Consider the following 26,068-nt stretch of genomic DNA (forward strand, 5'->3'; position numbering starts at 1 on the left):
TATAGGGCATGCACCGGCCCCTGCTCCTCCCTCACCCCTATAGGGCAACACACCGGCCCCTGCTCCTCTCTCACCCCTATAGGGCAGCGCACCGGCCCCTGCCCCTCTCTCGCCCCTCCCTCACCCCTATAGGGCAGCACACCGGCCCCTGCCCCTCTCTCGCCCCTCCCACACCCCTATAGGGCAACGCACCGGCCCCTGCCCCTCTCTCGCCCCTCCCTCACCCCTATAGGGCAGCGCACCGGCCCCTGCCCCTCTCTCACCCCTCCCACAACCCTATAGGGCAGCGCACCGGCCCCTGCTCCTCTCACACCCCTATAGGGCAACGCACCGGCCCCTGCCCCTCTCTCGCCCCTCCAACACCCCTATAGGGCAGCGCACCGGCCCCTGCCCCTCCCACACCCCTATAGGGCAGCACACCGGCCCCTGCCCCTCTCTCACCCCTCCCTCACCCCTATAGGGCAGCACACCGGCCCCTGCCCCTCTCTCGCCCCTCCAACACCCCTATAGGGCAGCACACCGGCCCCTGCCCCTCTCTCGCCCCTCCCACACCCCTATAGGGCAACTTACCGGCCCCTGCCCCTCTCTCGCCCCTCCCACACCCCTATAGGGCAGCGCACCGGCCCCTGCTCCTCTCACACCCCTATAGGGCAACGCACCGGCCCCTGCCCCTCTCTCACCCCTCCCTCACCCCTATAGGGCAGCACACCGGCCCCTGCCCCTCTCTCGCCCCTCCCACACCCCTATAGGGCAACGCACCGGCCCCTGCCCCTCTCTCGCCCCTCCCTCACCCCTATAGGGCAGCGCACCGGCCCCTGCTCCTCTCTCACCCCTCCCTCACCCCTATAGGGCAGCGCACCGGCCCCTGCCCCTCTCTCACCCCTCCCACACCCCTATAGGGCAGCGCACCGGCCCCTGCCCCTCTCTCGCCCCTCCCTCACCCCTATAGGGCAGCGCACCGGCCCCTGCCCCTCTCTCGCCCCTCCCACACCCCTATAGGGCAACGCACCGGCCCCTGCTCCTCTCTCGCCCCTCCCACACCCCTATAGGGCAGCGCACCGGCCCCTGCCCCTCTCTCGCCCCTCTCTCACCCCTATAGGGCAGCGCACCGGCCCCTGCCCCTCTCTCACCCCTCCAACACCCCTATAGGGCAGCGCACCGGCCCCTGCTCCTCTCACACCCCTATAGGGCAACGCACCGGCCCCTGCCCCTCTCTCGCCCCTCCAACACCCCTATAAGGCAGCGCACCGGCCCCTGCCCCTCCCACACCCCTATAGGGCAGCACACCGGCCCCTGCCCCTCTCTCACCCCTCCCTCACCCCTATAGGGCAGCACACCGGCCCCTGCCCCTCTCTCGCCCCTCCCACACCCCTATAGGGCAACGCACCGGCCCCTGCCCCTCTCTCGCCCCTCCCTCACCCCTATAGGGCAGCGCACCAGCCCCTGCTCCTCTCTCACCCCTCCCTCACCCCTATAGGGCAGCGCACCGGCCCCTGCCCCTCTCTCACCCCTCCCTCACCCCTATAGGGCAGCACACCGGCCCCTGCCCCTCTCTCACCCCTATAGGCCAGCGCACCGGCCCCTGCTCCTCTCTCACCCCTCCCACACCCCTATAGGGCAGCGCACCGGCCCCTGCCCCTCTCTCACCCCTCCCTCACCCCTATAGGGCAGCGCACCGGCCCCTGCCCCTCTCTCGCCCCTCCCACACCCCTATAGGGCAGCGCACCGGCCCCTGCCCCTCTCTCACCCCTCCCTCACCCCTATAGGGCAGCACACCGGACCCTGCCCCTCTCTCGCCCCTCCCTCACCCCTATAGGGCAACGCACCGGCCCCTGCCCCTCTCTCGCCCCTCCCTCACCCCTATAGGGCAGCGCACCGGCCCCTGCTCCTCTCTCACCCCTCCCTCACCCCTATAGGGCAGCGCACCGGCCCCTGCCCCTCTCTCGCCCCTCCCTCACCCCTATAGGGCAGCGCACCGGCCCCTGCTCCTCTCTCACCCCTCCCTCACCCCTATAGGGCAACGCACCGGCCCCTGCCCCTCTCTCGCCCCTCTCTCACCCCTATAGGGCAACGCACCGGCCCCTGCTCCTCTCTCGCCCCTCCCACACCCCTATAGGGCAGCACACTGGCCCCTGCCCCTCTCTCGCCCCTCCCACACCCCTATAGGGCAACGCACCGGCCCCTGCTCCTCTCTCGCCCCTCCCACACCCCTATAGGGCAACGCACCGGCCCCTGCTCCTCTCTCGCCCCTCCCTCACCCCTATAGGGCAGCGCACCGGCCCCTGCCCCTCTCTCACCCCTCCAACACCCCTATAGGGCAGCACACCGGCCCCTGCCCCTCTCTCACCCCTCCAACACCCCTATAGGGCAACGCACCGGCCCCTGCTCCTCTCTCGCCCCTCCCTCACCCCTATAGGGCAGCACACCGGCCCCTGCCCCTCTCTCACCCCTCCCACACCCCTATAGGGCAGCGCACCGGCCCCTGTCCCTCTCTCGCCCCTCCCTCACCCCTATAGTGCAGCGCACCGGCCCCTGCTCCTCTCTCACCCCTCCCTCACCCCTATAGGGCAGCGCACCAGCCCCTGCTCCTCTCTCACCCCTCCCTCACCCCTATAGGGCAGCGCACCGGCCCCTGCCCCTCCCTCACCCCTATATGGCAACACACCGGCCCCTGCTCCTCTCTCACCCCTATAGGGCAGCGCACCGGCCCCTGCCCCTCTCTCGCCCCTCCCTCACCCCTATAGGGCAGCACACCGGCCCCTGCCCCTCTCTCGCCCCTCCCTCACCCCTATAGGGCAGCACACCGGCCCCTGCCCCTCTCTCGCCCCTCCCTCACCCCTATAGGGCAGCACACCGGCCCCTTCCCCTCTCTCGCCCCTCCCACACCCCTATAGGGCAGCGCACCGGCCCCTGCCCCTCTCTCGCCCCTCCCTCACCCCTATAGGGCAGCACACCGGCCCCTTCCCCTCTCTCGCCCCTCTCTCACCCCTATAGGGCAGCACACCGGCCCCTTCCCCTCTCTCACCCCTATAGGGCATGCACCGGCCCCTGCTCCTCCCTCACCCCTATAGGGCAGCGCACCGGCCCCTGCCCCTCTCTCACCCCTATAGGGCATGCACCGGCCCCTGCTCCTCCCTCACCCCTATAGGGCAGCGCACCGGCCCCCGCCCCTCTCTCACCCCTATAGGGCAGCGCACCGGCCCCTTCCCCTCTCTCACCCCTATAGGGCAGCGCACCGGCCCCTTCCCCTCTCTCACCCCTATAGGGCATGCACCGGCCCCTGCCCCTCCCTCACCCCTATAGGGCAGCACACCGGCCCCTGCCCCTCTCTCGCCCCTCCCTCACCCCTATAGGGCAGCACACCGGCCCCTTCCCCTCTCTCGCCCCTCCCACACCCCTATAGGGCAGCGCACCGGCCCCTGCCCCTCTCTCGCCCCTCCCTCACCCCTATAGGGCAGCACACCGGCCCCTGCTCCTCCCTCACCCCTATAGGGCAGCGCACCGGCCCCTGCCCCTCTCTCACCCCTATAGGGCAGCGCACCGGCCCCTGCCCCTCTCTCGCCCCTCTCTCACCCCTATAGGGCAGCACACCGGCCCCTGCCCCTCTCTCGCCCCTCCCTCACCCCTATAGGGCAGCACACCGGCCCCTGCCCCTCTCTCGCCCCTCCCTCACCCCTATAGGGCAGCACACCGGCCCCTGCCCCTCTCTCGCCCCTCCCTCACCCCTATAGGGCAACACACCGGCCCCTGCCCCTCTCTCGCCCCTCCCTCACCCCTATAGGGCAGCACACCGGCCCCTTCCCCTCTCTCACCCCTATAGGGCATGCACCGGCCCCTGCTCCTCCCTCACCCCTATAGGGCAGCGCACCGGCCCCTGCCCCTCTCTCACCCCTATAGGGCAGCGCACCGGCCCCTGCCCCTCTCTCGCCCCTCTCTCACCCCTATAGGGCAGCACACCGGCCCCTGCCCCTCTCTCGCCCCTCCCTCACCCCTATAGGGCAGCACACCGGCCCCTGCCCCTCTCTCACCCCTCCCTCACCCCTATAGGGCAGCGCACCGGACCCTGCCCCTCTCTCGCCCCTCCCTCACCCCTATAGGGCAACGCACCGGCCCCTGCCCCTCTCTCGCCCCTCCCTCACCCCTATAGGGCAGCGCACCGGCCCCTGCTCCTCTCTCACCCCTCCCTCACCCCTATAGGGCAGCGCACCGGCCCCTGCCCCTCTCTCGCCCCTCCCTCACCCCTATAGGGCAGCGCACCGGCCCCTGCTCCTCTCTCACCCCTCCCTCACCCCTATAGGGCAACGCACCGGCCCCTGCCCCTCTCTCGCCCCTCTCTCACCCCTATAGGGCAACGCACCGGCCCCTGCTCCTCTCTCGCCCCTCCCACACCCCTATAGGGCAGCACACTGGCCCCTGCCCCTCTCTCGCCCCTCCCACACCCCTATAGGGCAACGCACCGGCCCCTGCTCCTCTCTCGCCCCTCCCACACCCCTATAGGGCAACGCACCGGCCCCTGCTCCTCTCTCGCCCCTCCCTCACCCCTATAGGGCAGCGCACCGGCCCCTGCCCCTCTCTCACCCCTCCAACACCCCTATAGGGCAGCACACCGGCCCCTGCCCCTCTCTCACCCCTCCAACACCCCTATAGGGCAACGCACCGGCCCCTGCTCCTCTCTCGCCCCTCCCTCACCCCTATAGGGCAGCACACCGGCCCCTGCCCCTCTCTCACCCCTCCCACACCCCTATAGGGCAGCGCACCGGCCCCTGTCCCTCTCTCGCCCCTCCCTCACCCCTATAGTGCAGCGCACCGGCCCCTGCTCCTCTCTCACCCCTCCCTCACCCCTATAGGGCAGCGCACCAGCCCCTGCTCCTCTCTCACCCCTCCCTCACCCCTATAGGGCAGCGCACCGGCCCCTGCCCCTCCCTCACCCCTATAGGGCAACACACCGGCCCCTGCTCCTCTCTCACCCCTATAGGGCAGCGCACCGGCCCCTGCCCCTCTCTCGCCCCTCCCTCACCCCTATAGGGCAGCACACCGGCCCCTGCCCCTCTCTCGCCCCTCCCTCACCCCTATAGGGCAGCACACCGGCCCCTGCCCCTCTCTCGCCCCTCCCTCACCCCTATAGGGCAGCACACCGGCCCCTTCCCCTCTCTCGCCCCTCCCACACCCCTATAGGGCAGCGCACCGGCCCCTGCCCCTCTCTCGCCCCTCCCTCACCCCTATAGGGCAGCACACCGGCCCCTTCCCCTCTCTCGCCCCTCTCTCACCCCTATAGGGCAGCACACCGGCCCCTTCCCCTCTCTCACCCCTATAGGGCATGCACCGGCCCCTGCTCCTCCCTCACCCCTATAGGGCAGCGCACCGGCCCCTGCCCCTCTCTCACCCCTATAGGGCATGCACCGGCCCCTGCTCCTCCCTCACCCCTATAGGGCAGCGCACCGGCCCCCGCCCCTCTCTCACCCCTATAGGGCAGCGCACCGGCCCCTTCCCCTCTCTCACCCCTATAGGGCAGCGCACCGGCCCCTTCCCCTCTCTCACCCCTATAGGGCATGCACCGGCCCCTGCCCCTCCCTCACCCCTATAGGGCAGCACACCGGCCCCTGCCCCTCTCTCGCCCCTCCCTCACCCCTATAGGGCAGCACACCGGCCCCTTCCCCTCTCTCGCCCCTCCCACACCCCTATAGGGCAGCGCACCGGCCCCTGCCCCTCTCTCGCCCCTCCCTCACCCCTATAGGGCAGCACACCGGCCCCTTCCCCTCTCTCACCCCTATAGGGCATGCACCGGCCCCTGCTCCTCCCTCACCCCTATAGGGCAGCGCACCGGCCCCTGCCCCTCTCTCACCCCTATCGGGCAGCGCACCGGCCCCTGCCCATCTCTCGCCCCTCTCTCACCCCTATAGGGCAGCACACCGGCCCCTGCCCCTCTCTCGCCCCTCCCTCACCCCTATAGGGCAGCACACCGGCCCCTGCCCCTCTCTCGCCCCTCCCTCACCCCTATAGGGCAGCACACCGGCCCCTGCCCCTCTCTCGCCCCTCCCTCACCCCTATAGGGCAACACACCGGCCCCTGCCCCTCTCTCGCCCCTCCCTCACCCCTATAGGGCAGCACACCGGCCCCTTCCCCTCTCTCACCCCTATAGGGCATGCACCGGCCCCTGCTCCTCCCTCACCCCTATAGGGCAGCGCACCGGCCCCTGCCCCTCTCTCACCCCTATAGGGCAGCGCACCGGCCCCTGCCCCTCTCTCGCCCCTCTCTCACCCCTATAGGGCAGCACACCGGCCCCTGCCCCTCTCTCGCCCCTCCCTCACCCCTATAGGGCAGCACACCGGCCCCTGCCCCTCTCTCGCCCCTCCCTCACCCCTATAGGGCAGCACACCGGCCCCTGCCCCTCTCTCGCCCCTCCCTCACCCCTATAGGGCAACACACCGGCCCCTGCTCCTCTCTCACCCCTATAGGGCAGCGCACCGGCCCCTGCCCCTCTCTCGCCCCTCCCTCACCCCTATAGGGCAGCACACCGGCCCCTGCCCCTCTCTCGCCCCTCCCTCACCCCTATAGGGCAGCACACCGGCCCATGCCCCTCTCTCGCCCCTCCCTCACCCCTATAGGGCAGCACACCGGCCCCTTCCCCTCTCTCGCCCCTCCCACACCCCTATAGGGCAGCGCACCGGCCCCTGCCCCTCTCTCGCCCCTCCCTCACCCCTATAGGGCAGCACACCGGCCCCTTCCCCTCTCTCGCCCCTCTCTCACCCCTATAGGGCAGCACACCGGCCCCTTCCCCTCTCTCACCCCTATAGGGCATGCACCGGCCCCTGCTCCTCCCTCACCCCTATAGGGCAGCGCACCGGCCCCTGCCCCTCTCTCACCCCTATAGGGCATGCACCGGCCCCTGCTCCTCCCTCACCCCTATAGGGCAGCGCACCGGCCCCCGCCCCTCTCTCACCCCTATAGGGCAGCGCACCGGCCCCTTCCCCTCTCTCACCCCTATAGGGCAGCGCACCGGCCCCTGCCCCTCTCTCACCCCTATAGGGCAGCGCACCGGCCCCTTCCCCTCTCTCACCCCTATAGGGCATGCACCGGCCCCTGCCCCTCCCTCACCCCTATAGGGCAGCACACCGGCCCCTGCCCCTCTCTCGCCCCTCCCTCACCCCTATAGGGCAGCACACCGGCCCCTTCCCCTCTCTCGCCCCTCCCACACCCCTATAGGGCAGCGCACCGGCCCCTGCCCCTCTCTCGCCCCTCCCTCACCCCTATAGGGCAGCACACCGGCCCCTCTCCCTCTCACCCCTATAGGGCAGCACACCGGCCCCTTCCCCTCTCTCACCCCTATAGGGCATGCACCGGCCCCTGCTCCTCCCTCACCCCTATAGGGCAGCGCACCGGCCCCTGCCCCTCTCTCACCCCTATAGGGCATGCACCGGCCCCTGCTCCTGCCTCACCCCTATAGGGCAGCGCACCGGCCCCTGCCCCTCTCTCACCCCTATAGGGCAGCGCACCGGCCCCTGCCCCTCCCTCACCCCTATAGGGCAGCGCACCGGCCCCTGCCCCTCTCTCACCCCTATAGGGCAGCGCACCGGCCCCTGCCCCTCTCTCGCTGCTCCCTCACCCCTATAGGGCAGCGCACCGGCCCCTGCTCCTCTCTCACCCCTCCCACACCCCTATAGGGCAGCACACCGGCCCCTGCCCCTCTCTCACCCCTCCCACACCCCTATAGGGCAGCGCACCGGCCCCTGCCCCTCTCTCACCCCTCCCTCACCCCTATAGGGCAGCGCACCGGCCCCTGCTCCTCTCTCACCCCTCCCTCACCCCTATAGGGCAGCACACCGGACCCTGCTCCTCTCTCACCCCTATAGGGCAGCGCACCGGCCCCTGCCCCTCTCTCGCCCCTCCCTCACCCCTATAGGGCAGCACACCGGCCCCTTCCCCTCTCTCGCCCCTCCCACACCCCTATAGGGCAGCGCACCGGCCCCTGCCCCTCTCTCGCCCCTCCCTCACCCCTATAGGGCAGCACACCGGCCCCTTCCCCTCTCTCGCCCCTCTCTCACCCCTATAGGGCAGCACACCGGCCCCTTCCCCTCTCTCACCCCTATAGGGCATGCACCGGCCCCTGCTCCTCCCTCACCCCTATAGGGCAGCGCACCGGCCCCTGCCCCTCTCTCACCCCTATAGGGCACGCATCCTCCCTCACCCCTATAGGGCAGCGCACCGGCCCCTGCCCCTCTCTCACCCCTCCCTCACCCCTATAGGGCAGCGCACCGGCCCCTTCCCCTCCCTCACCCCTATAGGGCAGCGCACCGGCCCCTGCCCCTCTCTCACCCCTATAGGGCAGCGCACCGGCCCCTTCCCCTCTCTCACCCCTATAGGGCATGCACCGGCCCCTGCCCCTCCCTCACCCCTATAGGGCAGCACACCGGCCCCTGCCCCTCTCTCGCCCCTATAGGGCAGCGCACCGGCCCCTTCCCCTCCCTCACCCCTATAGGGCAGCGCACCGGCCCCTGCCCCTCTCTCGCCCCTCCCTCACCCCTATAGGGCAGCACACCGGCCCCTTCCCCTCTCTCGCCCCTCCCACACACCTATAGGGCAGCGCACCGGCCCCTGCCCCTCTCTCGCCCCTCCCTCACCCCTATAGGGCAGCACACCGGCCCCTTCCCCTCTCTCGCCCCTCCCACACACCTATAGGGCAGCGCACCGGCCCCTGCCCCTCTCTCGCCCCTCCCTCACCCCTATAGGGCAGCACACCGGCCCCTTCCCCTCTCTCGCCCCTCTCTCACCCCTATAGGGCAGCACACCGGCCCCTTCCCCTCTCTCACCCCTATAGGGCAGCGCACCGGCCCCTTCCCCTCTCTCACCCCTATAGGGCATGCACCGGCCCCTGCTCCTCCCTCACCCCTATAGGGCAGCGCACCGGCCCCTGCCCCTCTCTCACCCCTATAGGGCATGCACCGGCCCCTGCTCCTCCCTCACCCCTATAGGGCAGCGCACCGGCCCCTGCCCCTCTCTCACCCCTATAGGGCAGCGCACCGGCCCCTGCCCCTCCCTCACCCCTATAGGGCAGCGCACCGGCCCCTGCCCCTCTCTCACCCCTATAGGGCAGCGCACCGGCCCCTGCCCCTCTCTCGCCCCTCCCTCACCCCTATAGGGCAGCGCACCGGCCCCTGCCCCTCTCTCGCCCCTCTCTCACCCCTATAGGGCAGCACACCGGCCCCTGCCCCTCTCTCGCCCCTCCCTCACCCCTATAGGGCAGCGCACCGGCACTCTCTCTGGTCATGCGAGCCAGTCTCCGTTGAAGTAAAACACGTATTTCGACTAACCAGGTTATCCGAAGAAATGTCATGATATTATTTGAATAGTGGAATCATTTGAAACGCCCATCCCTACCCCTTTAGGCCAGTTTGTTATAAGAGAAAGCACAGCCTTTATGAATTCTCCCTTCCCCTTTAGTCCAGCTCGTTAAGAGAAAGCACAGCCTTTATGAATTCTCCTACATTCTTTCTGGGTAATGAGCTGGTACATTCTCAGGCTGTGATTGGCTGGAACAGCTAGTCCTGCGGTCTTGTTTTGATATGCCAAACTGATTTGTTTTTCTTTTCATGGCTGGTCATCACATCTCTCCTGCCGTGGCCAATAAGCAGAGAGCACGGTGAGTTTTGCCAAATTCAATCTCTTTGTTTGTTTGTTTTGTTGCTGCATGTGTACTGTAAGATAATGTGTGTGCGTGGTATTTACTATTTTCCTTAAATCTACACTGAACAGAAATATAACAACAAATTCTAAGATTTTACTGAGTTACAGTTCATTTAAGGAACTAATTTGATTTTAATTAATTAATTATTCCCTAATCTATGGATTTCACATGACTGGGAATACAGATATGCATCTGTTGGTCACAGATACCTTTAAAAACAGGTAGGGGTGTGGATCAGAAAACCAGTCAGTATCTGGTGTGACCACCATTTTCCTCATGCAAAGGACACATCTCCTTCACATAGAGTTGATCAGGCTGTTGATTGGTGGCCTGATTGGTGGCCTGATTGGTGGCCTGTGGAATGTTGTCCCACTGCTCTTCAATGGCTGTGTGTTTCTGCAAAGTTTCTGTACATTGGTGGGAACTGGAACACACTGTTGTACACGTCTTGTTCACAACGTTGGATATTGGCGGGAACTGGAACACACTGACGTCCAGTATAGTGATGCAGGTGTTGTACGCAGGAAACTGTGCCAATCTGAAACTTTAACCCCGAATGTTATTCAATTGTGTCCAACTCGAGCTGTTTACTCTACGTAGCTATGCAGGCCGTGTAGCTATGCAGACCGTGTAGCTATGCAGGCGTGTAGCTATGCAGACCGTGTAGCTATGCAGGCGTGTAGCTATGCAGACCGTGTAGCTATGCAGGCCGTGTAGCTATGCAGGCCGTGTAGCTATGCAGGCCGTGTAGCTATGCAGACCGTGTAGCTATGCAGGCGTGTAGCTATGCAGGCCGTGTAGCTATGCAGGCCGTGTAGCTATGCAGGCCGTGTAGCTATGCAGGCCGTGTAGCTATGCAGGCCGTGTAGCTATGCAGGCGTGTAGCTATGCAGGCCGTGTAGCTATGCAGGCCGTGTAGCTATGCAGACCGTGTAGCTATGCAGGCGTGTAGCTATGCAGACCGTGTAGCTATGCAGACCGTGTAGCTATGCAGACCGTGTAGCTATGCAGACCGTGTAGCTATGCAGGCGTGTAGCTATGCAGACCGTGTAGCTATGCAGACCGTGTAGCTATGCAGACCGTGTAGCTATGCAGGCGTGTAGCTATGCAGGCGTGTAGCTATGCAGGCCGTGTAGCTATGCAGGCCGTGTAGCTATGCAGACCGTGTAGCTATGCAGGCCGTGTAGCTATGCAGGCCGTGTAGCTATGCAGACCGTGTAGCTATGCAGACCGTGTAGCTATGCAGACCGTGTAGCTATGCAGGCGTGTAGCTATGCAGACCGTGTAGCTATGCAGACCGTGTAGCTATGCAGGCGTGTAGCTATGCAGACCGTGTAGCTATGCAGACCGTGTAGCTATGCAGACCGTGTAGCTATGCAGACCGTGTAGCTATGCAGACCGTGTAGCTATGCAGGCCGTGTAGCTATGCAGGCCGTGTAGCTATGCAGACCGTGTAGCTATGCAGGCGTGTAGCTATGCAGACCGTGTAGCTATGCAGACCGTGTAGCTATGCAGACCGTGTAGCTATGCAGACCGTGTAGCTATGCAGGCCGTGTAGCTATGCAGGCCGTGTAGCTATGCAGACCGTGTAGCTATGCAGGCGTGTAGCTATGCAGACCGTGTAGCTATGCAGACCGTGTAGCTATGCAGACCGTGTAGCTATGCAGACCGTGTAGCTATGCAGGCGTGTAGCTATGCAGACCGTGTAGCTATGCAGACCGTGTAGCTATGCAGACCGTGTAGCTATGCAGACCGTGTAGCTATGCAGACCGTGTAGCTATGCAGACCGTGTAGCTATGCAGACCGTGTAGCTATGCAGGCCGTGTAGCTATGCAGGCCGTGTAGCTATGCAGGCCGTGTAGCTATGCAGACCGTGTAGCTATGCAGGCCGTGTAGCTATGCAGGCCGTGTAGCTATGCAGGCCGTGTAGCTATGCAGACCGTGTAGCTATGCAGACCGTGTAGCTATGCAGACCGTGTAGCTATGCAGACCGTGTAGCTATGCAGACCGTGTAGCTATGCAGACCGTGTAGCTATGCAGGCCGTGTAGCTATGCAGACCGTGTAGCTATGCAGACCGTGTAGCTATGCAGGCGTGTAGCTATGCAGACCGTGTAGCTATGCAGACCGTGTAGCTATGCAGACCGTGTAGCTATGCAGACCGTGTAGCTATGCAGACCGTGTAGCTATGCAGACCGTGTAGCTATGCAGACCGTGTAGCTATGCAGACCGTGTAGCTATGCAGACCGTGTAGCTATGCAGGCCGTGTAGCTATGCAGGCCGTGTAGCTATGCAGACCGTGTAGCTATGCAGGCGTGTAGCTATGCAGGCCGTGTAGCTATGCAGGCGTGTAGCTATGCAGACCGTGTAGCTATGCAGACCGTGTAGCTATGCAGACCGTGTAGCTATGCAGACCGTGTAGCTATGCAGACCGTGTAGCTATGCAGACCGTGTAGCTATGCAGGCGTGTAGCTATGCAGGCCGTGTAGCTATGCAGGCCGTGTAGCTATGCAGGCCGTGTAGCTATGCAGACCGTGTAGCTATGCAGGCCGTGTAGCTATGCAGGCCGTGTAGCTATGCAGACCGTGTAGCTATGCAGACCGTGTAGCTATGCAGACCGTGTAGCTATGCAGGCGTGTAGCTATGCAGACCGTGTAGCTATGCAGACCGTGTAGCTATGCAGGCGTGTAGCTATGCAGGCCGTGTAGCTATGCAGACCGTGTAGCTATGCAGGCGTGTAGCTATGCAGACCGTGTAGCTATGCAGGCGTGTAGCTATGCAGACCGTGTAGCTATGCAGACCGTGTAGCTATGCAGGCGTGTAGCTATGCAGACCGTGTAGCTATGCAGACCGTGTAGCTATGCAGGCGTGTAGCTATGCAGACCGTGTAGCTATGCAGGCCGTGTAGCTATGCAGGCCGTGTAGCTATGCAGGCGTGTAGCTATGCAGACCGTGTAGCTATGCAGACCGTGTAGCTATGCAGACCGTGTAGCTATGCAGGCCGTGTAGCTATGCAGACCGTGTAGCTATGCAGGCCGTGTAGCTATGCAGGCGTGTAGCTATGCAGACCGTGTAGCTATGCAGACCGTGTAGCTATGCAGACCGTGTAGCTATGCAGACCGTGTAGCTATGCAGACCGTGTAGCTATGCAGGCGTGTAGCTATGCAGACCGTGTAGCTATGCAGGCGTGTAGCTATGCAGGCCGTGTAGCTATGCAGACCGTGTAGCTATGCAGGCCGTGTAGCTATGCAGGTCGTGTAGCTATACAGACCGTGTAGCTATGCAGACCGTGTAGCTATGCAGGCCGTGTAGCTATGCAGGCCGTGTAGCTATGCAGACCGTGTAGCTATGCAGGCGTGTAGCTATGCAGGCGTGAAGCTATGCAGACCGTGTAGCTATGCAGACCGTGTAGCTATGCAGACCGTGTAGCTATGCAGACCGTGTAGCTATGCAGACCGTGTAGCTATGCAGACCGTGTAGCTATGCAGACCGTGTAGCTATGCAGGCCGTGTAGCTATGCAGACCGTGTAGCTATGCAGACCGTGTAGCTATGCAGACCGTGTAGCTATGCAGGTCGTGTAGCTATACAGACCGTGTAGCTATGCAGGCGTGTAGCTATGCAGACCGTGTAGCTATGCAGACCGTGTAGCTATGCAGGCGTGTAGCTATGCAGGCCGTGTAGCTATGCAGACCGTGTAGCTATGCAGGCGTGTAGCTATGCAGACCGTGTAGCTATGCAGACCGTGTAGCTATGCAGACCGTGTAGCTATGCAGACCGTGTAGCTATGCAGGCCGTGTAGCTATGACAATAATTTAGGGGGACCAGATAAATCCTGTAATATATAGTCCAAGTCTTTTCTTTAATTGTAATGAATTTACAGTCAGCTCTGCTGTAGGAAAGGGGGGAGACCTAGTCAGTTGTACTACTGAATGTATTCATCTGAAATGTGTCTTTAACCCAACCCCTCTGAATCAGAGAGGTGCAGGGGGGGGGCTGCCTCAATCGACGTCCACGTCTTCGGCACCCGGGGAACAGTGGGTTAACTGCCTTGTTCAGGGGAACAGTGGGTTTACTGCCTTGTTCAGGGGAACACTGGGTTAACTGCCTTGCTCGGGTGCAGAACGACAGATTCTTACCATGTCAGTTTTTGGGGGATTCGATCCAGCAACATTTGGGTTACTGGTCCATCGCTTTAACTCCTAGGCTACATGTTGTGTTAATCCCTGTGGCAGCAGCGTGAAACAACCAGTCATTTCCCTTTCTGGGTTAAACCCAGGGATTACAAACCTCATCTCTCCATAATCATTTTATAGGAGGCAGATTAACTTGTCAAAGTGTGAACAGACAAATGTGGATTAACATCTTTTAAAGACAGAATTATCAGTTGGATGTTAAATGTTGTTCCAGAATAACGTCTCCCCGACCGACAGTTTGAGGACAGCCAGTGAGAAACACAGCTCCTCTGAATACAGTCTGGACTCTAAGAAACGCAAAGTGGACGAGAAGGACAGTATGAGCAGATATGTAAGTCCTCTCAGTCCCATATATCGACCCCTAGCTCCTAGCTCCTAGCCCCCTAGGCACTAGATCTGAGAGGGCTGAATAGGTGTATGCAATATGGCAACAATTCCAGCTGGCCTATCAGAGGGCAAGATGGAGCTATGACCACATTGTTTACACCAATCCAATCGTCAGATCTACAGTAGTGTTCAGGGGCTGGGGTTGATTGGGGATTCAGGACTATTGACAAACACAGTGGATTGGGGATTCAGGACTATTGACAAACACAGTGGATTGGAACGAATGATGTAGATTGGGGATTCAGGACTATTGACAGACACAGTGGATTGGAACGAATGCTGTAGATTGGGGATTCAGGACTATTGACAGACACAGTGGATTGGGGATTCAGGACTATTGACAAACACAGTGGATTGGAACGAATGCTGTAGATTGGGGATTCAGGACTATTGACAGACACAGTGGATTGGAACGAATGGTGTAGATTGGGGATTCAGGACTATTGACAAACACAGTGGATTGGAACGAATGCTGTAGATTGGGGATTCAGGACTATTGACAGACACAGTGGATTGGGGATTCAGGACTATTGACAAACACAGTGGATTGGGGATTCAGGTCTATTGACAGACACAGTGGATTGGAACGAATGATGTAGATTGGGGATTCAGGACTATTGACAAACACAGTGGATTGGAACGAATGCTGTTGATTGGGGATTCAGGACTATTGACAGACACAGTGGATTGGAACAAATGCTGTAGATTGGGGATTCAGGACTATTGACAGACACAGTGGATTGGAACGAATGCTGTAGATTGGGGATTCAGGACTATTGACAAACACAATGGATTGGAACGAATGCTGTTGATTGGGGATTCAGGACTATTGACAGACACAGTGGATTGGAACGAATGCTGTAGATTGGGGATTCAGGACTATTGACAGACACAGTGGATTGGGGATTCAGGACTATTGACAAACACAGTGGATTGGAACGAATGCTGTAGATTGGGGATTCAGGACTATTGACAGACACAGTGGATTGGAACGAATGCTGTAGATTGGGGATTCAGGACTATTGACAAACACAGTAGATTGGGGATTCAGGACTATTGACAGACACAGTGGATTGGAACGAATGCTGTAGATTGGGGATTCAGGACTATTGACAGACACAGTGGATTGGAACGAATGCTGTAGATTGGGGATTCAGGACTATTGACAAACACAGTGGATTGGAACGAATGCTGTAGATTGGGGATTCAGGACTATTGACAGACACAGTGGATTGGAACGAATGCTGTAGATTGGGGATTCAGGACTATTGACAGACAGTGGATTGGAACGAATGCTGTAGATTGGGGATTCAGGACTATTGACAGACACAGTGGATTGGAACGAATGCTGTAGATTGGGGATTCAGGACTATTGACAAACACAGTGGATTGGAACGAATGCTGTAGATTGGGGATTCAGGACTATTGACAGACACAGTGGATTGGAACGAATGCTGTAGATTGGGGATTCAGGACTATTGACAGACACAGTGGATTGGAACGAATGCTGTAGATTGGGGATTCAGGACTATTGACAGACACAGTGGATTGGAACGAATGCTGTAGATTGGGGATTCAGGACTATTGACAGACACAGTGGATTGGAACGAATGCTGTAGATTGGGGATTCAGGACTATTGACAAACACAGTGGATTGGAACGAATGCTGTAGATGTGCTGGTTTATAGAAAGGTATTTCATGTAATTTTGACTGTTTCTCCAATGTTCCTCCTTAGGACAGTGATGGAGATAAGAGTGATGACCTGGTCGTAGATGTGTCCAATGAGGTGAGCAACATACAGGTGTATTAATACAGGTGTGATACTCAGTAGTCTATACTAATAACAACATACAGGTGTACGCTCTGGATAAGAGTGTCTGCTAAATGACTTAAATGTAAATGTAAATATTACTCAGTAGTCTATACTAATAACAACATACAGGTGTATTAATACAGGTGTGATACTCAGTCGTCTATACTAATAACAACATACAGGTGTGATACTCAGTAGTCTATACTAATAACAACATACAGGTGTATTAATACAGGTGTGATACCCAGTAGTCTATACTAATAACAACATACAGGTGTATTAATACAGGTGTTATACTCAGTAGTCTATACTAATAACAACATACAGGTGTATTAATACAGGTGTGATACTCAGTAGTCTATACTAATAACAACATACAGGTGTATTACTCAGTAGTCTATACTAATAACAACATACAGGTGTATTAATACAGGTGTGATACTCAGTAGTCTATACTAATAACAACATACAGGTGTGATACTCAGTAGTCTATACTAATAACAACATACAGGTGTATTAATACAGGTGTGATACTCAGTAGTCTATACTAATAACAACATACAGGTGTATTAATACAGGTGTGATACTCAGTAGTCTATACTAATAACAACATACAGGTGTGATACTCAGTAGTCTATACTAATAACAACATACAGGTGTATTAATACAGGTGTGATACTCAGTAGTCTATACTAATAGCAACATACAGGTGTATTAATACGGGTGTGATACTCAGTAGTCTATACTAATAACAACATACAGGTGTATTAATACAGGTGTGATACTCAGTAGTCTATACTAATAACAACATACAGGTGTGATACTCAGTAGTCTATACTAATAACAACATACAGGTGTATTAATACAGGTGTGATACTCAGTCGTCTATACTAATAACAACATACAGGTGTATTAATACAGGTGTGATACTCAGTAGTCTATACTAATAACAACATACAGGTGTATTAATACAGGTGTGATACTCAGTAGTCTATACTAATAACAACATACAGGTGTGATACTCAGTAGTCTATACTAATAACAACATACAGGTGTATTAATACAGGTGTGATACTCAGTAGTCTATACTAATAACAACATACAGGTGTATTACTCAGTAGTCTATACTAATAACAACATACAGGTGTATTAATACAGGTGTGATACTCAGTAGTCTATACTAATAACAACATACAGGTGTATTAATACAGGTGTGATACTCAGTAGTCTATACTAATAACAACATACAGGTGTATTAATACAGGTGTGATACTCAGTAGTCTATACTAATAACAACATACAGGTGTATTAATACAGGTTTGATACTCAGTAGTCTATACTAATAACAACATACAGGTGTATTAATACAGGTGTGATACTCAGTAGTCTATACTAATAATAACATACAGGTGTATTAATACAGGTGTGATACTCAGTAGTCTATACTAATAACAACATACAGGTGTGATACTCAGTAGTCTATACTAATAACAACATACAGGTGTGATACTCAGTAGTCTATACTAATAACAACATACAGGTGTGATACTCAGTAGTCTATACTAATAACAACATACAGGTGTATTAATACAGGTGTGATACTCAGTAGTCTATACTAATAACAACATACAGGTGTATTAATACAGGTGTGATACTCAGTAGTCTATACTAATAACAACATACAGGTGTGATACTCAGTAGTCTATACTAATAACAACATACAGGTGTATTACTCAGTAGTCTATACTAATAACAACATACAGGTGTATTAATACAGGTGTGATACTCAGTAGTCTATACTAATAACAACATACAGGTGTGATACTCAGTAGTCTATACTAATAACAACATACAGGTGTATTAATACAGGTGTGATACTCAGTAGTCTATACTAATAACAACATACAGGTGTGATACTCAGTAGTCTATACTAATAACAACATACAGGTGTATTAATACAGGTGTAATACTCAGTAGTCTATACTAATAACAACATACATGTGTATTACTCAGTAGTCTATACTAATAACAACATACAGGTGTATTAATACAGGTGTGATACTCAGTAGTCTATACTAATAACAACATACAGGTGTATTAATACAGGTGTAATACTCAGTAGTCTATACTAATAACAACATACATGTGTATTACTCAGTAGTCTATACTAATAACAACATACAGGTGTATTAATACAGGTGTGATACTCAGTAGTCTATACTAATAACAACATACAGGTGTATTACTCAGTAGTCTATACTAATAACAACATACAGGTGTATTAATACAGGTGTGATACTGAGTAGTCTATACTAATAACAACATACAGGTGTGATACTCAGTAGTCTATACTAATAACAACATACAGGTGTGATACTCAGTAGTCTATACTAATAACAACATACAGGTGTATTAATACAGGTGTTATACTCAGTAGTCTATACTAATAACAACATACAGGTGTATTAATACAGGTGTTATACTCAGTAGTCTATACTAATAACAACATACAGGTGTGATACTCAGTAGTCTATACTAATAACAACATACAGGTGTATTAATACAGGTGTGATACTCAGTAGTCTATACTAATAACAACATACAGGTGTATTAATACAGGTGTTATACTCAGTAGTCTATACTAATAACAACATACAGGTGTATTAATACAGGTGTTATACTCAGTAGTCTATACTAATAACAACATACAGGTGTATTACTCAGTAGTCTATACTAAAAACAACATACAGGTGTATTAATACAGGTGTGATACTCAGTAGTCTATACTAATAACAACATACAGGTGTATTAATACAGGTGTTATACTCAGTAGTCTATACTAATAACAACATACAGGTGTGATACTCAGTAGTCTATACTAATAACAACATACAGGTGTATTAATACAGGTGTGATACTCAGTAGTCTATACTAATAACAACATACAGGTGTATTAATACAGGTGTTATACTCAGTAGTCTATACTAATAACAACATACAGGTGTGATACTCAGTAGTCTATACTAATAACAACATACAGGTGTATTAATACAGGTGTTATACTCAGTAGTCTATACTAATAACAACATACAGGTGTATTAATACAGGTGTGATACTCAGTAGTCTATACTAATAACAACATACAGGTGTATTAATACAGGTGTGATACTCAGTAGTCTACTAATAACAACATACAGGTGTATTAATACAGGTGTGATACTCAGTAGTCTATACTAATAACAACATACAGGTGTATTAATACAGGTGTGATACTCAGTAGTCTATACTAATAACAACATACAGGTGTATTAATACAGGTGTGATACTCAGTAGTCTATACTAATAACAACATACAGGTGTATTAATACAGGTGTGATACTCAGTAGTCTATACTAATAACAACATACAGGTGTATTAATACAGGTGTGATACTCAGTAGTCTACTAATAACAACATACAGGTGTATTAATACAGTGATACTCAGTCTATACTAATAACAACAAAATTGTAGACCTCCACAAGTCTGGTTCATCCTTGGGAGCAATTTCCAAACACCTGAAGGTACCACGTTCATCTGTACAAACAATAGTACGCAAGTATAAACACCATGGGACCACGCAGCCGTCATACCGCTCAGGAAGGAAACGCGTTCCGTCTCCTAGAGATGAACGTACTTTGGTGCGAAAAGTGCAAATCAATCCCAGAACAACAGCAAAGGACCCTGTGAAGATGCTGGAGGAAACAGGTACAAAAGTATCTATATCCACAGTAAAACGAGTCCTATATCGACATAATCTGAAAGGCCGCTCAGCAAGGAAGAAGCCACTGCTCCAAAAAACGCCATAAAAATTCCAGACTACGGTTTGCAACTGCACATGGGGACAAAGATCGTACTTTTTGGAGAAATGTCCTCTGGTCTGATGAAACAAAAATATAACTGTTTGGCCATAATGACCATCGTTATGTTTGGAGGAAAAAGGGGGATGCTTGCAAGCCGAAGAACACCATCCCAACCATGAAGCACAGGGGTGGCAGCATCATGTTGTGGGGGTGCTTTGCTGCAGGAGGGACTGGTGCACTTCACAAAATAGATGGCATCATGAGGCAGGAAAATTATGTGGATATATTGAAGCAACATCTCAAGACCTCAGTCAGGAAGTTAAAGCTTGGTCACAAATGGGTCTTCCAAATGAACAATGACCCCAAGCATACTTCCAAAGTTGTGGCAAAATGGCTTAAGGACAACAAAGTCAAGGTATTGGAGTGGCCATCAAAGCCCTGACCTCAATCCTATGGAACATTTGTTGGCAGAACTGAAAAAGCGTGTGTGAGCAAGGAAGCCTACAAACCTGACTCAGTTACACCAGCTCTGTCAGGAGGAATGGGCCAAAATTCACCCAACTTATTGTGGGAAGCTTGTGGAAGGCTACCCGACACGTTTGAACCAAGTTAAACAATTTAAAGGCAATGCTACCAAATACTAATTGAGTGTATGTAAACTTCTGACCCACTGGGAATGTGATGAAAGAAATAAAAGCTGAAATAAATCATTCTCTCTACTATTATTCTGACATTTCACATTCGTAAAATAAAGTGGTGATTCTAACTGACCTAAAACAGGGAATTATTACTAGGATTAAATGTCAGGAATTGTGAAAAACTGAGTTTAAATGTATTTGGCTAAGGTGTATGTAAACTTCTGACTTCAGCTGTACTGTATCCCGGCACGTCTCAGTGACTTAGTACAATAAGGGGTGTGGTTGCTAGAGGTTAGTGGGCGTGGTTTGTCCTGTAAGTGCGTTACCATAGTTACCATAGGCGTGTCCTCAGAGTGATTGTTTGTCTGTTTACTCCAGGACCCCGCTACCCCTCGGGCTAGCCCCGCCCACTCGCCCGAGGGGAACAGCATCGGTAAGCCCCGCCCCCAGAAGGACACGCCCACCAGCCCCGCCTCTGTAGCGTCGTCCAGCAGCACGCCCTCCTCCAAGAACAAGGAAAACCATGTAAAGAACGTGTGTGTGTGTGTGTGTGTGTGTGTGTGTGTGTGTGTGTGTGTGTGTGTGTGTGTGTGTGTGTGTGTGTGTGTGTGTGTGTGAGACGAGAGAGCTATGAAACTGGAACGGGAAAGACGGGAGGATTCAGTGATAAAATGTAGTTGTGACAACCACCGTAGTCCTTACAGAGTTTAGAAACTGCTATGTATTAAAACCCTATTAGTTACAATAGAGATTAAGCCTGCTCTCCCTCCCTCACTGCTTTGCTCTAAACTGGTTCCCAAATCAAAATCAAATCAAATGTATTTATAAAGCCCTTCTTACATCAGCTGATGTCACAAAGTGCTGTACAGAAACACAGCCTAAAACCCCCAAACAGCAAGCAATGTAGATGTAGAAGCACGGTGTACAGTATGACATATGTGGAATCAAATTCCCTGTTTAGGGCACTACGTTTAACCAAGACCCTAATGGAATCAAATTCCCTGTTTAGGGGACTACGTTTAACCAAGACCCTAAGAAATCCCAAATATTACTCTGTTCACAGGGCAGAAATATATAAGTATAAAATGTTGGGTTAGTTAAATCCAGTGAGCTGTTAGAGACAGAGAAGCTGACTGATTCTACAGTAACTAGAAGACAGGACAGGGAAACAGACAGGACAGGGAAACAGACAGGAGCAGGGAAACAGACAGGACAAGGAAACAGACAGGAGCAGGGAAACAGACAGGACAGGGAAACAGACGGGACAGGGAAACAGACAGGAGCAGGGACACAGACAGGAGCAGGGAAACAGACAGGACAGGGAAACAGACAGGAGCAGGGAAACAGACAGGAGCAGGGAAACAGACAGGACAGGGAAACAGACAGGAGCAGGGACACAGACAGGACAGGGAAACAGACAGTTATGGCTAAAGCCACTGAAGAGTGACTACAAAGCAGTTGGCGGCCCCACATTTGTTAATCTCTATCTCTCTCTCTCTCTCTCTCTCTCTCTCTCCTCTTGTGCAGAATGACAAGTCATCAATGCCAGGCCTGAAGTCGACCACTCCCACCCCTCGTAGCGACGCCCCCACCCCTGGCACCTCCACCACTCCTGGGCTGCGGCCCATCCTGGGCAAACCCCCTGGCTTGGACGCTCTGGGTTAGTACTGCACTCTCACTGGCAATCTCTGCCATGCGTCCCAAATTCAACCCACTTCCCCATCTAGTGCACTACTTTTAATTAGGCCCATAGAGCTCTGGTCAAAAGTAGTCTATTACCCAAAATGCTAACAAAATTAGCACAAGTTTCGATGGAGGCTAACTAAATATTATAATGTTGCCAAACAAAAATATCTTATTGCAAAGACAAGCAGTCCAGCTCATAAAGTTCTACATATATACAGTGGGGAGAACAAGTATTTGATATGAATACTTGTTCTCCCCACTGTAGGTAGGAGCTACCGAATGTCATTTTGGTGAGTTTTACAAGCGAATATGAACGAGAGACATTGTGCAAATGAACAAAGTTTTGACACATGCTTGTATGAAGGAAGAACAGTACGGTTTCTGGAGCAGCATGTCAACACACTGTGTCTGTGTGGAGTCTGGAGTCTGGAGGAAGAACACTACTGTCTCTGGAGCAGCATGTCTACACACTGTGTCTGTGTGGAGTCTGGAGGAAGAACACTACTGTCTCTGGAGCAGCATGTCTACACACTGTGTCTGTGTGGAGTCTGGAGGAAGAACACTACTGTCTCTGGAGCAGCATGTCTACACACTGTGTCTGTGTGGAGTCTGGAGGAAGAACACTACTGTCTCTGGAGCAGCATGTCTACACACTGTGTCTGTGTGGAGTCTGAAGGAAGAACAGTTCTGGCTCTGGAGCAGCATGTCAACACACTGTGTCTGTGTGGATTCTGGAGTCTGAATGAAGAACAGTTCTGGCTCTGGAGCAGCATGTCAACACACTGTGTCTGTGTGGAGTCTGAAGGAAGAACAGTTCTGGCTCTGGAGCAGCATGTCAACACACTGTGTCTGTGTGGAGTCTGGAGTCTGGAGGAAGAACAGTTCTGGTTCTGGAGCAGCATGTGAACACACTGTGTCTGTGTGGAGTCTGGAGTCTGAAGGAAGAACAGTTCTGGTTCTGGAGCAGCATGTCAACACTATGTCTGTGTGGAGTCTGGAGTCTGAAGGAAGAACAGTTCTGGCTCTGGAGCAGCATGTCAACACACTGTCTGTGTGGAGTCTGAATGAAGAATGAATGAAGGTACCGCTCCTCCATAGGTACCGCTCCTCCATAGGTACCGCTCCTCCGTAGGTACCGCTCCTCCATAGGTACCGCTCCTCCATAGGTACCGCTCCTCCATAGGTACCACTCCTCCATAGGTACCACTCCTCCGTAGGTACCGCTCCTCCATAGGTACCGCTCCTCCATAGGTACCGCTCCTCCATAGGTACCACTCCTCCATAGGTACCGCTCCTCCGTAGGTACCGCTCCTCCATAGGTACCGCTCCTCCATAGGTACCACTCCTCCATAGGTACCGCTCCTCCATAGGTACCACTCCTCCATAGGTACCACTCCTCCATAGGTACCACTCCTCCATAGGTACCTCTCCTCCGTAGGTACCGCTCCTCCATAGGTACCACTCCTCCATAGGTACCACTCCTCCATAGGTACCACTCCTCCATAGGTACCGCTCCTCCATAGGTACCGCTCCTCCATAAGTACCTCCATAGGTACCACTCCTCCATAGGTACCACTCCTCCATAGGTACCACTCCTCCATAGGTACCACTCCTCCATAGGTACCTCTCCTCCATAGGTACCACTCCTCCATAGGTACCACTCCTCCATAGGTACCACTCCTCCATAGGTACCACTCCTCCATAGGTACCTCCATAGGTACCACTCCTCCATAGGTACCTCTCCTCCATAGGTACCTCTCCTCCGTAGGTACCACTCCTCCATAGGTACCTCCATAGGTACCACTCCTCCATAGGTACCTCTCCTCCATAGGTACCTCTCCTCCGTAGGTACCGCTCCTCCATAGGTACCACTCCTCCATAGGTACCGCTCCTCCATAGGTACCACTCCTCCATAGGTACCACTCCTCCATAGGTACCGCTCCTCCATAGGTACCACTCCTCCATAGGTACCGCTCCTCCATAGGTACCGCTCCTCCATAGGTACCACTCCTCCATAGGTACCACTCCTCCATAGGTACCTCTCCTCCATAGGTACCACTCCTCCATAGGTACCACTCCTCCATAGGTACCACTCCTCCATAGGTACCACTCCTCCATAGGTACCACTCCTCCATAGGTACCACTCCTCCGTAGGTACCACTCCTCCATAGGTACCACTCCTCCATAGGTACCACTCCTCCATAGGTACCACTCCTCCATAGGTACCACTCCTCCATAGGTACCGCTCCTCCGTAGGTACCACTCCTCCATAGGTACCGCTCCTCCATAAGTACCTCCATAGGTACCACTCCTCCATAGGTACCACTCCTCCATAGGTACCACTCCTCCATAGGTACCACTCCTCCATAGGTACCTCTCCTCCATAGGTACCTCTCCTCCATAGGTACCTCTCCTCCATAGGTACCACTCCTCCATAGGTACCACTCCTCCATAGGTACCACTCCTCCATAGGTACCTCTCCTCCATAGGTACCACTCCTCCATAGGTACCACTCCTCCATAGGTACCACTCCTCCATAGGTACCACTCCTCCATAGGTACCACTCCTCCATAGGTACCACTCCTCCATAGGTACCTCCATAGGTACCACTCCTCCATAGGTACCACTCCTCCATAGGTACCACTCCTCCATAGGTACCACTCCTCCATAGGTACCTCCATAGGTACCACTCCTCCGTAGGTACCGCTCCTCCATAGGTACCACTCCTCCATAGGTACCACTCCTCCATAGGTACCGCTCCTCCATAGGTACCACTCCTCCATAGGTACCTCTCCTCCGTAGGTACCACTCCTCCATAGGTACCACTCCTCCATAGGTACCACTCCTCCATAGGTACCACTCCTCCATAGGTACCACTCCTCCATAGGTACCGCTCCTCCATAGGTACCGCTCCTCCATAGGTACCACTCCTCCGTAGGTACCGCTCCTCCGTAGGTACCACTCCTCCATAGGTACCGCTCCTCCATAGGTACCACTCCTCCATAGGTACCACTCCTCCATAGGTACCACTCCTCCATAGGTACCACTCCTCCATAGGTACCACTCCTCCATAGGTACCACTCCTCCATAGGTACCACTCCTCCATAGGTACCACTCCTCCATAGGTACCGCTATGTTCTTAACTTACTTGCCTAGTTAGGTCCACTGTGACCTGGGTGTATTTAATAGTAATGTGTCCTCTGCTGTGACCTGGGTGTATTTAATAGTAATGTGTCTTCTGCTGTGACCTGGGTGTATTTAATAGTAATGTGTCCTCTGCTGTGACCTGGGTGTATTTAATAGTAATGTGTCCTCTGTCCTCTGCTGTGACCTGGGTGTATTTAATAGTAATGTGTCCTCTGCTGTGACCTGGGTGTATTTAATAGTAATGTGTCCTCTGCTGTGACCTGGGTGTATTTAATAGTAATGTGTCCTCTGCTGTGACCTGGGTGTATTTAATAGTAATTTGTCCTCCGCTGTGACCTGGGTGTATTTAATAGTAATGTGTCCTCTGTCCTCCGCTGTGACCTGGGTGTATTTAATAGTAATGTGTCCGTTGCTGTGACCTGGGTGTATTTAATAGTAATGTGTCCTCTGCTGTGACCTGGGTGTATTTAATAGTAATGTGTCCTCTGTCCTCTGCTGTGACCTGGGTGTATTTAATAGTGATGTGTCCTCTGCTGTGACCTGGGTGTATTTAATAGTAATGTGTCCTCTGCTGTGACCTGGGTGTATTTAATAGTAATGTGTCCTCTGCTGTGACCTGGGTGTATTTAATAGTAATGTGTCCTCTGCTGTGACCTGGGTGTATTTAATAGTAATGTGTCCT

At 54.3% G+C, this 26,068-nt stretch overlaps 1 protein-coding gene across 1 annotated transcript in view; it reads left to right on the forward strand.

Moving 5' to 3' along the window:
* Positions 1–26,068, forward strand: part of tle3a (TLE family member 3, transcriptional corepressor a) — a 162,190-nt gene that overhangs the window by 114,762 nt on the left and 21,360 nt on the right. Inside the window, exons 9-13 of the mRNA XM_071405171.1 lie at positions 9,630–9,637; positions 14,089–14,205; positions 15,998–16,048; positions 20,932–21,078; positions 22,081–22,213. Coding sequence (XP_071261272.1) covers positions 9,630–9,637; positions 14,089–14,205; positions 15,998–16,048; positions 20,932–21,078; positions 22,081–22,213 — 456 coding nt within the window. The remainder of the gene's footprint in view (positions 1–9,629; positions 9,638–14,088; positions 14,206–15,997; positions 16,049–20,931; positions 21,079–22,080; positions 22,214–26,068) is intronic.

The sequence above is a fragment of the Salvelinus alpinus genome, chromosome 6 (assembly GCF_045679555.1).
Source record: "Salvelinus alpinus chromosome 6, SLU_Salpinus.1, whole genome shotgun sequence".
NCBI classification, from domain to species: Eukaryota; Metazoa; Chordata; class Actinopteri; order Salmoniformes; family Salmonidae; genus Salvelinus; species Salvelinus alpinus.